Here is a 12,860-nt window from a genome sequence, read left to right as displayed (position 1 = left end):
AAAAAAAAGTCAACAGCATATTGATCAACCGCTTAGACAACATCATATTGATTTTGGTTAGAGAACATATAATATTATGGTGCGTTTGGATGAGGAAATTTAAAAGTACAAAGGATTTCATAAATGACGGAATTTAAAATGACAGAAATTAATGTTTTAGAATTTGTAAAATTTCTTGTTTGGGTGACGGATTTAAAACACAGAATTTAATCTTTATTTGTAAAGTTATCTTTTTTTAAAACTCAATCTCTTTTGGGATTTTAGAAATGACGACTTTTAGATAGAATTTAAAGTTGGGATTTATGATCTCCAAATTCCATGTTTTTTCTCACGTGGAATTTCTAAATTTCTATGTTTTTTTTATCCAAACATGGGAATTGGTTTATGTCAATTTAGAAATCCTGAGTTTTGTTAAAATCCCAAGTTTATTTTCCTCATCCAAACGCACCATTAAAGACTTTCAACAGAAGTCAAACTAAAACAAAGAAGGCCTGGTTTAGTTTCTTCGATGTGCACGTTTCCTATCAATCTTCAGAATCGCGCTTCCTTCATCTTTGCCACAACATGACTCTTGAAGAGGCGGTTACAGTAGCTGATTGACTCTAATCCAGTCATGCTTTTTATGAAAGGAACCCATGAGGAGCCCAAATGTAAATTCAGCAAACTGGCAATTGACACGTTAAAGGAAAAGAAGATCAAATTTGGAAGTTTTGATGTTCTTTCGGACAATGAAGTCATGGAAGGGATACAGAAATATTCTAACTGGCCAGTATTGCCGCAGCTTTACATGGAAGGGAAGGCTTGTGGTTTGCATTACATAGGCACTTTAGAGTGTGGTTGTCGTGAATCAGAGGAAGTTTCCAGAGACCATGAAATCAACTCACAAAATTGAGATAATTAATTTATGAATGGTCAACAATCAAATTGTTGGTTAGAAATTAGAATATACTTCTTGATTGTTACTCTTTTTTGGCTTTCTAATAATTAATGGCATTTTTGCCTGGGTGGGTCTTTATCTACATAAAATTTTCTCTTGTGCCTCCAATGATGAAAAAACTTTAATTCTTTTTAATGGGAGTGAACATGCTTCTGAGAAGAGCTCCCATATATGTTCGAGCAACAGAGTTTTGTCCACTGCTCGCCCCATATATTCTATATGGGTATTCACAAGTTTTTTACTGCCAACGGAAAGAAGACTTGATGCTTGGATTGACATTTTCAGTTCTTCTGACTTTTGTGGCACAACAGATTGGGTTGTGAAACTTTTGATTGCAAGCTGTTTTATGGCTGTGGATAGATTGATTTCCATTTTTAATTTGATTGATGTTATTGTGATATTTAAGGTTTTTTTTTTTTCTCTCAATGATGTTAAAGTGGGAAAACTATTCCGGGTTTCTTTGGAATCTGCAGATAGTTACTGATAAGATATGGTCTCTGGAAAATACAACGTCGAATTGTGGCCGAGCATTTCCTTGCACAAATCTCCACTGCCAAAGTTCCCAAATTTGGTGCTTAATTTTCCTAATTCCTAAAGGAGTCCTGCAAGTTTCTAATGGCACAAAAGTACGTATATCCCATTTGACTACTGCTGTCTAGGCGCATGGGCACGTTTAGGCTGCCTCCATTATTATAAATCTCTCAAATGGCACATTAGGGTTTTCATTTCTTTTCATGATGCCATAAGCTTGGTCATGTGGTGGTAGTAGCAGTAGAAGTGGAGAAGATGAAGTGATAAACTAAGCATATAACCGCATAAATGTGGTTATGATTTTGATGAAGAAAAAAAAAAGATACATTAAGGCATTTGCAATGTAATATTTTGATTCTTAAGGGTGTCTATTTGCCTGGCTAATTTCTGTTTCTTTTATGAGTTACTTTCTCTTTGAATAGTACACTCTGTTAGCGAACAACATGGCAAGTGGCTCTGAGATATTAACCAAGTAGCTTTCAATAATATGATATTCCATTAAGAATTTTTTATGGAATTACTTTCTTGACGTGAAATGAATACACTAAATTGTGAACTTGAACTATTATTTAAATGCCACTTTCCTCTGAGTTCATTTTTTGGAATTATATAGTGCCTCAACTATTACTACAATCATAATCTGATTTGTACTGATGTTGAAAGTTGTACCAAACCCCAAAAAATACAAAATCCAATTTGCATGAACATGTTTCTCCGTACGTACCAATGCATTTTGTATATGCATGAGCCCAAATGTGAATTTAGCATAATGGTTATTAACCTTTTGAAGAAACATAAAGTGGAATTTGGAAGTTTTGATCATCTTTTGAACAATGAAGTCACGGAGGGAATACAAAAGTATTCTAATTGGCCACTATTACACATATCTACTTCGAAAGGAAGCCCCATAGTTGGTGTGACATAACAACTTTAATGAAAGGTTGCCCAACAAGAGAAGTTCTTTTTTATTATAATACACAATTGAAAAGTTGCACAAAAGAAAGCACTAAATTTTTACGAAATGTGATTTTAATTTGGAAAGAATAAAAGATACTGAGGCATTTGCAATGTAATGACTTTAAATAAGACAATATTGCATTTTTTGTTTGAAATCAAGATAATTTATCTTTTATATATTGTCAACTCTTTTTTGGTTTGAGCTTTTCATATTATTATCATACGGCTATTATTCTTTTATGAATATGATATATTGTTAGATTGTGAGACTACATACGAATTAATTCACCTAATAAATGGTTTATATTTTTCATCTAACAGTATTTATGGCCAGGAAACATTTGTTTGTCACAAAGGGCACTTTACCTCTCTAATTCTCAATCTCAATTTTTTTTTTTTTAGAATTAGCAATAAATACATTACATTGAGGAGGGGGGCACTTATCCTGGAATTTGAACAGGTGAACAAGGGGGGAAAAAGGATGGGACCTGGCCACTGAGGTAAACCACTCGGTACAATCCCAAATTTTGTTAGCCTTGAAAATGCAATTCATAAAAATCAGGGCCACCTGTTTTAGCTGCCCTAATCCCAGTTGACACAACTATCAGGCCCAAAAGACTAAAATACCCATAATATTAGTGCCCAACGTTAATTCACCAATCAATATCGTGGGATTGGGATAGGACCCACCTATAGAGGAATCAGTCGCAGAAAAAAATCGACGGTGAGAGATGATATGCCCATCTATCGTAGACCCTCCATGATTCGTCCCACTCCGTCATCTAGGTCTTTCTGTGGCCATTCTCTGATATAAGCTTCAAAATCAAAAGGGTCTTTGCCTCTTTCTTTCTCTGTCTCTCTCTCTTTGTTCTGGTTTGTGGGTTTCGAATTTAGAAGACTCCGTTATCGATGGGTGGCTCTGTGAAAGATGTGCAATCGAAGAAGGAGCTTGATAGCGCGGTTCACAGTGGCGCACCCGTTATTCTGCACTTCTGGGCCTCGTGGTGTGAGGCTTCGAAGCACATGGACGAGGTCTTTGCCCACCTCTCTACTGATTTCCCTCATGCCCATTTCTTAAGGGTACGTATTCTTCTCATCTCTAACTGGGTTTGTTTTCTGGTGTTTTGTGTGTGTGTGTGTGTGTGTTGGTATTTTAATTTTAATCTCCAATTGCTGATAAATATTGTAGGTTGAAGCTGAAGAACAGCCTGAGATATCTGAGGCTTATTCGGTTTCTGCTGTGCCCTACTTTGCCTTTGTGAAGGTATGCTTATTGGGTAGTCTATACATGTCTCTTTTTTGATTTGATGCTGGCTGATTTTGAGTAATCATATTTAGGTTGGATGATGTGAGGATATATTGTTTCCACCTTTTAAATGCAGTAACAAAGTTGTGCAATTAAACAATCAGGTTCTGTGGATGTGGGGTATTTAGTTTGCATCACACTTTCAGTATGTTGCTGCTATTGGCTAGTTATTTTCTGTGGCTGGTCGTTTCAAATTGAGTTTTGGGGTTTGCTGTTATTGTTAAGTATATGATAATAGTGGCAGTATGATTGTTTATAACGAGATTTAAGTATTAATAGGCTCAGATTATGATGCCAAACTCAAAATGTGAGAGTGGGTGGTAGATGTTCAATAGGATCATCTGTTTGTTTGAGTGACTGGAGAAGGACTAGGATCTGAGGACAATGGCCTGGACTCTGATGTGAACGTCAGATATTAAAAGAAGCCTTATGTTATAAACCTGTATCATTTGAATGACTATCCATGGACTATGTTGTGAACATCCTATTGTTCTGTATCTTTTTCTTCTCTTCATCCTTTTCTGTTTGTGCTTTTTCTTTTGTCAGGATGGAAAGGTCGCTTATACATTAGAAGGTGCAGATCCATCTAGCTTGGCCAATAAGGTCGCTAGGATTGCTGGGTCCGTTAGGCCTGGAGAACCTGCTGCTCCTGCAAGCCTTGGGATGGCTGCTGGACCTACTATACTTGAAACAGTCCAAGCGTTGGCAAAAGAAAATGGATCTTCCCAGGTGCAGATTCAAATACAAAATGGCCCTGCTGATGCCTTGAAAAGGCAGCTGCAACAGCTGATTGAGTCTAATCCGGTCATGCTTTTCATGAAAGGAAGCCCTGAGGAGCCCAAATGTGGATTTAGCCAAAAAGTTGTTGACATTTTGAAGGAGGAGAAGGTCAAATTTGGAAGTTTCGATATTCTTTTGGACAATGAAGTCAGAGAGGGGTTAAAGAAGTATTCTAACTGGCCAACATTTCCACAGCTTTACTGCAAAGGGGAGCTTCTTGGTGGGTGTGACATAGCAATTTCGATGCATGAGAATGGTGAATTAGAGGAAGTTTTTAGAGACCATGGAATTGATACTACTGATTCTGCTGGGGCAGAAGTAACTGAAGCTGGAAGTGGAAAGGGCGGAATCTCAGCATCTACTGGTTTGAGTGAAACTCTAACCTCCCGACTCGAAAGCCTGATTCATTCAAGCCCTGTTATGCTGTTTATGAAGGGAAAACCAGATGAACCCAAGTGTGGTTTTAGCCGGAAGGTGGTCGATATCCTTGTGCAAGAAAAGGTGGACTTTGAGAGTTTTGATATCCTCTCTGACGAAGAAGTCCGTCAAGGGCTCAAAGTTTATTCAAACTGGTCCAGCTATCCTCAACTATACATTAAAGGTGAACTAATTGGTGGGTCAGATATTGTATTGGAGATGCAAAAGAGTGGGGAACTTAAGAAGGTTTTGGCAGAGAAAGGGATTGTTCCGAAAGATACTCTTGAAGATCGTTTAAGGAAATTGATTACTACTTCACCAGTGATGGTCTTCATCAAGGGTACACCAGATGCTCCCAGATGTGGTTTTAGTTCCAAAGTCGTCAATGCCCTTAGAGAAGAGGGTGTGAGTTTTGGTTCCTTTGATATTTTAAGTGATGAGGATGTAAGGCAGGGGCTTAAAGTCTTCTCGAACTGGCCAACCTTTCCTCAGCTTTATTACAAAGGTGAGCTGATAGGAGGTTGCGGTATCATAATGGAGCTGAAAAACAATGGAGAGCTTAAATCTACCCTGACAGAGTGAAACATAGCCTAGTTTTATCATAATACCAGACAAGAGTTGAATTTGTATTCTGATGTGAGGTGTCTGCTGGCATTATACGCATTCCAAAGTTTGCTTTAGATGCCTTCTTGTTAAAACCTTTCGTATGCTTTGTTGTGTAATCAATGATTGCAAGCTTGGGATTAGTTATCAATTCTAAGCAGGATCATGAAGTTTATCAGTTCTTGCTTGGTTTTAGTGTCTAATAGTCGTATGTTGCCATTAACCCATAGAGAAATGAAAGTTGCATGTCTCACATTTTCCAATTGGAACTTGGAACTTAGAATGCATCAATTATATTCAGACAGCCATATTGCTACATAGTTCAATTGTTGTGTGATTGCACCAGCTTGAATGATATGCTTCGATATTACTATTTCTTCTCAACCAAGAAAATAATTGAAATACTTTAATCTTATGAGAGTTAAATTGAAAGAACAAGAAGAAATTGTGTTATCAAAACTAGTTTTCCCTCATGGCAAGGACTTTCTTTGTGTCTATGTCATCATCTTCTACTTTATCAGCTTTCATACGGTCCAAAACACTATTTACTTCTTTACCACCTCTTATATATGCCTTCAACAAGGCATGATACATCCGCTTGTTCACTGGGATTACATTCCTCAGTAACCCAACAAAAGCTTCCACATCTTCGACACTGCCTTTATCACCAAGCCAACTCAGTATGGCCGTGCTCACTCCAAGGTTAGGCTTCCATCCTTTCTCTGCAGACAGACAGAGAGCAGCCTTCATGCACTGAAAAGCTTTTTCCGTCTCACCCTTATTCACGTATCCAGCCGCCACTATTTCCCAACTTTTAGGGGTGGTTGCTTTCCCCTTCTCCATTAAGTCTCCAAGCATTGCTTCTGCTCTCTCATACAATCCCTTTACTGTGTACCCTATAATAACAGTCTGTGGCACCTGAAAATCATAACAGTTTCCGGACAATTCCCACTCCGTCCCTACCTTCTCAGCTTCATCGAGCTCCCCAAGCTTCACCAGAGATATCAACATGCTGATATAATCCCTGTTTATGCATCTCTTACAAGCACTCTTCTCAAGACCCCATAATCTCAAAACTTCATCCTTGTTCCCCATACTGGCATAGAGTGAAATCAAATAACTGTGGCCAAGCCCATCTTTGTTATCCAGCCTCTCTTCCGACTTCTTTAGGGCATTAATTGCCTTATGGGTTTGGCCTTCTTTTATATAGAAATTGGCTACAACAGCATAAGTATTCCAGTCCGTGACAATGTGAGGCTGGCTCTCCATCTCTTCCAAAACCTTTTCCATTCCTTCAAGATCAGACCTCACGCCGTACGAATTGATGCAGATTCGATAACTGAAGTTGTCGGGAGGGACATTGTTCTCCTTCATCTCAGCTAGCACACCGGGAACCTTCTCGTGCTCGCCAACATTCGTATACAAACACATGATGCCATTGTAAGTCAGAGGCGAGGAAGCAAATCCCATCTCCTTCATTTTGCGCAAATGAGCGAGGGACTTGTCCGTTTGGAGCTGCCGGACATAGCAATTCAAAAGAGCACCATATGTCTTCAAGTTCTTATCTTCCTCCCTCAAATTGTTGAAATATTCTTCCGCGGAAACAAACCCGCGAACCTTGCCAATCAAATCCAGCTGCACAGCATGTTCAACCGGCGAGAATATGCATATGCCCTTTTGCTTCATCCACTCAGAAATCTGCACCCTATAAAGTATTATTACAAAAGCACAAGAATTTCCAATTAATTGGACATACACAAACACAATCATTTACCTCACTCTCTCTTTTTTTTTTATAACTAAATTTAAGTTAACTTTCTCTCTCCCACACCACATTTTCTGAGCTACCAAACAGGGGATAATGCAAGGGAAGAGAAAAAAAAATGGAAACCTGGAGGGCTTGGGAGAAGCGCTTGCGCTTGCGAAGGTCGTGAATGATGCGCTGAAGCTCGGCGACACGGACCTTGTGGCCCTTGTACACCCAGTCGTCCAGTTCTGGAACCATGTTTAAGCTGGGATTTCCAAGCGGACTGATTTTGGTGTAGAGGGTCGGCTTCTTGGTCCTGCTCGTGTAGTAGGACCTGCTCGTCATCGCACTTCGGATTAGGGTTTTGGCGAAGAGCTTCGGGTCCATGAGTTGGGGTTTAGAGTTTGGAGCTGAGAGCTGGGAGGAGAAGAATCAGAGAGGAAAACGAAGGGCCTTTTCGTAAACAAAGAAAAATGAAGAGCTAATGAGAGAAGAAGGCAAAATGTTTCAGAAATTGGGCTTTGGGTTGCGGCTAGTTAAGCCTGGGCTCGGTGAGAAGTTTTAGACTTGGGCTCATGGAGCTGTTTTGTGGAGGGATGTCAACCGGCCTATTGCATTGCTGATTGATCGGCTTCTCACATCCCACCAAACAGAACTCCGCTCACGAAGTCGTTTGTTATAAAAAAAATATTATTAGCGATAAAACTTATTACACTAATTTTGGACTCCAACTCATGCGAATAAATAAAGTTCAGAGCGTTTTCAGAAGGAAAACAATGTTATATCAAACTAGTACAAAAAATTGGTGTCTCTAGCATTAATAATAGTTGTAGACAATCACACACAGGTAGAAAGTCTGAATAATTCAAATTAAGAATGTGAACCAACTGCCTTGGTTTGTCAAGTATTTCCATTTGTTTTCCATCCATCCATCTTGGATGGAACCTAAAACCAAGAATAGGTAGACGTGAAGAACGTGATTGACCTAATTATCAAAATTAAAGTTGTGTTTGGATTCTGATTAGCTTGATATGGTTATTTTCCTAAACCCTTTGATCTCAAATTTTCTGTATAATTCTGGACAAGCAGCAGCAGCATCAATGATCAAATATGCTTGAATTCCTGGACCTTGATACAAACACTCGTACCAAAATTAACTCCCATTATTAATTCGTTTCATCAGCATCGAACTTTATTGTGATGATCTTCCATATTCTGAGCTAGGCAATCCAACAGCTTCATTTCTAAGGCTTTAAACTGAGATATTTGCATCTGCAGCTCCAGTTTCTGTTTCCTGAGGTTCTTGTTCTCCTCCATTAACAGCAAACAATTATTTTCCTCTGCTGCAGCCACAGCTGTGTTGCTACTACCACTCTCTTCTGAAGCCTTTAGATACACTGGAAATGCACTTGGCTCACATTTCTTCCTTGTGATCTCCACCAGCATATGCCTACAGCCTTTCTGGAACTTTTCATGCTTAAATTCCCATTGTTTTGGTGATGTTTTCTTGAACCCCTGCTTTTGGCTTCAAGGGTCAGATTCATAAATCGAAAAGCCAACCAAACTCTCCAATTATGCATGGATTGAGACAACAATTTTGTTTTTGGACTTTTAGCATCAGACAAACGTTGTTTCGAAGGTGCATAGAATTGTTTATTCCAAAACCAAATTTGACCATTGTTGCTAATGCTTCCTAATTAGACTATCCTGTAATTAAAATACACACACGGATGCACATTGATAGGAACATAAATGATTGAAAATCATTAAGATATAAAGTACATTATTGGTTAGGTAAAATAAGAAGAAAATGTTAAACAGTAAAAACAGGATATGGCAGAGAGAGGTGCACGCTTTTTTTATGTTACTGTCTATAGATGAAGGACCTGTATGATACTATAAATCAGTCTGCAGAGCGTGATTATTTTGACCAATTGCAACTTTCAAATGTTTTGACTTTCTCCACAGTATTATATTTTCTTTTAGCTTAGTTTGACTGCTGTGTACATGGTGAGGTACACACAAGAAAAGAAAGAAAATCCATCACTCAAAATATATTTATGATTTCCATATGAAATACTGGGTTCTTGAGAAACTGATCAAAAATAACCAGAAAGCATTCTAAGTAATCAGAAAGACTTGATCAAAGATGAGTAAAAGAAAGAGAGGCCTAGCGCGAATCTCATGGACGACAATTGTTGAATAACAAGGAAAAGACGACGACTTACGTAGGTATTAAGCTGGCGGATGAAGCTGGAGAAATTATTGTGCTTGAAATATTTAGGCAGCAAAAGCTCTGAGAACTCAGCAGGAGACCAAACTATAAATCCAGAGCCCTCTGCATTCCAAGACACAATCTTCTTTCCACTATCTCCTTCCTCTGCTGCACCTTCTTCTAGCAAATCAAATGTCTTGGACAAGAAAGGGGCAGGGCTTCTTGTCCTCGGAGATTGGCCTGAAGAAGTTGTAGCAGCCATAAATTGCTGGTTTTTGTTTTTCCTGAAAATTTATGGGTTACCAAAGGGTTCCTTAATATTTTGCTACATGCTCTTATTTATATCACTACCAAAGTGTATGTAGGTTTTGGAAACTACTAGCTAATACCGTGGAAGGTGGGCCGCTATTTCTTTAAGTTTCCTTTGGGAAAGCATGCAATGCAACTTTCCCAATCCTATCCAAAAAAAAAAAAAAAAAAACTTTCCCAAATGCCCCAATTAGCAACACACACATTTGTTTATGGTATATATTGTGATTGGAAGATGCATCAAGAGCAGACGGAGGCATAGAAATTGCATTATTTTCCCAATGGACAATGACACGTGTAGTTTTTAATTTCTGATGAATTTCTGGTCAAAAAAAAATTTCTATTATTTGACCAGACTAACAACATATTGTTTTTAAAATTAGTAGACTAAACTTGAAAAATGGGATTAGGCAAGGGGCATAATGTTATTTCCCAATAAAAGCTCAGGTAGTGGGGTATTAGAAAATTATCCTTCGTTTGGGTGCATTGAATGATTGTTTACTCATCAGTCATCCAAAAGGTACACCCCGACAACAGATTCAACAAATTTAAAGATGATCAAAAGGGCCGCGGACTCTGACCCAATTTTGGAAGGGTCTGGCAAAGTTACTTGTGTCTGGCAAAGTTACTTCCGTGTGAAAGATGTTATTGTTTTGGCACACACTTCTATTTTCTGTTTTTAAATAAGTTTCATTCAAAAACGAAAAAGGTATCATAATAATCCAAAAACAGAAGAAAAATAAATAAATAAAAACCCTACCCTTCCAAAATAGGAGGCTTTTATTTGATCCACAAGTTTACTAGGAATATTGGGTCTTGTATCTAAGTTCTAAAATATCAAAGAACTGAAAAAGAAAAATCTAACTTTTCTTTGTATGTGGACTTTGCTTGGGTTGGGTTTGGGTTGCTTTGGTCGGCCCAAAATTTCAAACAATGGATCGGGATGGGCCATGACTATGTTGCCTATTTCTTGGGTTGGCCTTGATACTTGTAATTGTATCAAGAATGAATTAAAACCATTTCGTATTAGAATGAGGGCCTTGTCAAAATAAATAATTAAATAAAGAGCGAGGCCCATACCTCATTCACTATCTCTTTATTGTTTTATGATGAGGGTATCATATATGGGCCATAGATGTGGACATCCATATTAACCACATGATTTATCTGAATAGTAACTTCACTTAAGTTCAATGAAATGATCATGTGGCTAATATGAAGGTCCACTTGAGGGGTCCATTCGCCAATGGAGTTTAAGCCCAATGAAAAATAGTCTTAATTTGTAGACTAATGGTTTCATGTTCAAACCCCCAACCCCCATGGCATTGTGGTAGTGTGTGTGAAAAACTCTCATCCCCTTGTAGTTTATACTATTGCTTATATTATTTTTTTATTATAAAAAAAACACCAACTCTCTCCTCAATTGCAATCAACTTCTGTACCAAAAAAGTTTTAAAGTTTTAATCACAAACACTCCACTTCCACTATATTTATTTATTTATATCGTTTAGAAATATATGTTATTTTATTTATCATCATTGAATGTTAAACGACAATAATAAGTGGACATTATAAGCACATGTATTTTTGGCACAAATAAATTTGAACAAAATAAATTGTGACAAAACACATAGCAGCTACCCCACAAATATTGCATAAAGTAAATGATGACAACCCAAGTCAAAAAGCAAAGTCGCTTGTCGTTTTGATTGGATTTGTTTGTTTGATTGATGGTGCGTATAATTTTACACCGAGGGAAAAAGATTCATCGCTGCCCGTTGAAGTTGGGTGGCCAAATTGATGACACATACCAACAACATTATCGCCAACGCATTATTTAGGGTTGCCAATTTGACGACGCACAAATCGGTGTGTCTCGCCAATCACTTCATTTTCTTGGATCCAATGTTTGGGTTGATTGAACAATTATTTACATTTTCAAATTTGTTGCCTCGTTACAATATCACCATTGTTTTCATTTGGACTTTTTTGGTTAATAATGCAAAACAAAGGAAATTCAATAGTTTGGCCAACAGCTTTTGATTAGGAATTGGGAATATTAAAAATGTTGTTTTTGCTTGTACACTTTAATGAGAAGTTGGATTGGTAAGTATATAGTTGAACCAATTGTTCAGGACTTTTGTGACCATCTCTTGGCTCCTCCTACCAACTTTGTGAGGTGAGATTTGATAGAATAACTTCTTCTTTTTATGTCTGGTTATATTGGAGGAAAGAAGCCCCACTAGGATTTGATTCTATTCTGGATATCATAGGGGGTAAAGGGAATCCACCATCATCACTATGGCGGGAACCTATTGGCTTCGATGGAATCACTTTAGCCCATCATGAGGCATCCATATTTTCTCCTATCTTTCCTGTTGAATTCTCCTTTTTGGCTCAACCCACCTCCCACTCTCTCCCAATTTTTTTATGAACCCCCCCCCCCACCCAAAATATTGATTTTTGCTATTTGCTAAGTTTAACAAGTGATATTGGAAAGGGAGTATTCGAGCTAACAAATATTCTAAACCACTTGAGCAATAAGGCCCGTGCATCTATCCCTCAAGTAAACCGTGCATCTATCCCTCAAGTATTTAATTTATTTCATTTGTTGGGTAAATTATGGTTTCTGTTTTTATGTATTTTCTGTTCAAGCTTATGATAAAAGCTCATTTTTCTTGGCCTCTAGTTGCAATTGGGATTGTAGCGGTGAGTGGAGTGAGTTTGCATGTGACCCAGTTGGTTTAAAATAGACCCTCCGTTAAATGATTGTCGGCTATATGGACCCCTCTCTTCCCGAAAGCAGTTAAAACCAGCTTTAGCTAGAGCCACTTCGACTTTGGCTTTTTCAGTAAATAAATAGGGACCCAATTTAATTTTTTGCCAACTTCTTCTTTTTATGGTCAATCTTGCCAAGTTGGTTATATTAAAAAGATAATCGCATGTAGACAAACAACACCCTACCCTTACCTTTAGCTTCACCTAATTGTTGCAATGGTAACTATTTGGCAAAAAATATTATCTAATTTAAGAACATTTGTATCAAATTATACAATGT

General features: G+C 37.9%; 3 protein-coding genes across 4 annotated transcripts; 1 reads left to right on the top strand and 2 right to left on the bottom strand.

The window, feature by feature from the left end:
- The first annotated feature begins 3,198 nt into the window (after positions 1-3,198).
- On the top strand, positions 3,199-5,709 carry GRXS17 (thioredoxin family protein). The gene is made up of 3 exons (XM_021970130.2): positions 3,199-3,505; positions 3,615-3,689; positions 4,278-5,709. Exons 1-3 carry the CDS (start codon positions 3,335-3,337, stop codon positions 5,508-5,510), a joined length of 1,479 nt encoding a protein of 492 aa, XP_021825822.2. The 5' UTR covers positions 3,199-3,334; the 3' UTR covers positions 5,511-5,709.
- LOC110766766 (Tetratricopeptide repeat (TPR)-like superfamily protein) lies at positions 4,799-7,815 on the bottom strand. 2 transcript variants are annotated; one of them, XM_021970128.2, is made up of 2 exons: positions 7,423-7,815; positions 4,799-7,229 (listed from the first exon to the last, which is right to left on the bottom strand). In XM_021970128.2, exons 1-2 carry the CDS (start codon positions 7,663-7,665, stop codon positions 5,991-5,993), a joined length of 1,482 nt encoding a protein of 493 aa, XP_021825820.1. In that variant the 5' UTR covers positions 7,666-7,815; the 3' UTR covers positions 4,799-5,990. The 2 variants fall into 2 exon arrangements, with proteins under 2 accessions (XP_021825820.1, XP_021825821.1); XM_021970129.2 differs by having other exon boundaries at positions 4,799-7,236; positions 7,423-7,551.
- A 282-nt stretch (positions 7,816-8,097) lies between these two features.
- On the bottom strand, positions 8,098-9,824 carry LOC110766735 (heat stress transcription factor B-2a-like). The gene is made up of 2 exons (XM_021970102.2): positions 9,507-9,824; positions 8,098-8,793 (listed from the first exon to the last, which is right to left on the bottom strand). The coding sequence occupies exons 1-2, from the start codon at positions 9,753-9,755 to the stop codon at positions 8,458-8,460; spliced, it is 585 nt and encodes a 194-aa protein (XP_021825794.1). The 5' UTR covers positions 9,756-9,824; the 3' UTR covers positions 8,098-8,457.
- Positions 9,825-12,860: the final 3,036 nt, after the last annotated feature.

This window comes from Prunus avium, chromosome 4, assembly GCF_965620075.1.
Source record: "Prunus avium chromosome 4, drPruAviu1.hap1.1, whole genome shotgun sequence".
In the NCBI taxonomy this organism is placed as follows: domain Eukaryota; kingdom Viridiplantae; phylum Streptophyta; class Magnoliopsida; order Rosales; family Rosaceae; genus Prunus; species Prunus avium.
This window is presented reverse-complemented; position numbering and strand designations above follow the sequence as displayed.

Bases quoted from the DNA above. Each gene is read 5' to 3' on its own strand.
- LOC110766735 (XM_021970102.2), bottom strand. From the start codon at position 9,755: ATGGCTGCTACAACTTCTTCAGGCCAATCTCCGAGGACAAGAAGCCCT. The intron at 8,794-9,506 runs GTAAGTCGTCGT...AGCCAAAAGCAG, and splicing joins TCCGCCAGCTTAATACCTAC to GGGTTCAAGAAAACATCACC.
- LOC110766766 (XM_021970128.2), bottom strand. From the start codon at position 7,665: ATGGACCCGAAGCTCTTCGCCAAAACCCTAATCCGAAGTGCGATGACG. The intron at 7,230-7,422 runs GTTTCCATTTTT...TATAGGGTGCAG, and splicing joins GCTTCTCCCAAGCCCTCCAG to ATTTCTGAGTGGATGAAGCA.
- GRXS17 (XM_021970130.2), top strand. From the start codon at position 3,335: ATGGGTGGCTCTGTGAAAGATGTGCAATCGAAGAAGGAGCTTGATAGC. The intron at 3,506-3,614 runs GTACGTATTCTT...TAAATATTGTAG, and splicing joins CTCATGCCCATTTCTTAAGG to GTTGAAGCTGAAGAACAGCC. The intron at 3,690-4,277 runs GTATGCTTATTG...TTCTTTTGTCAG, and splicing joins CCTACTTTGCCTTTGTGAAG to GATGGAAAGGTCGCTTATAC.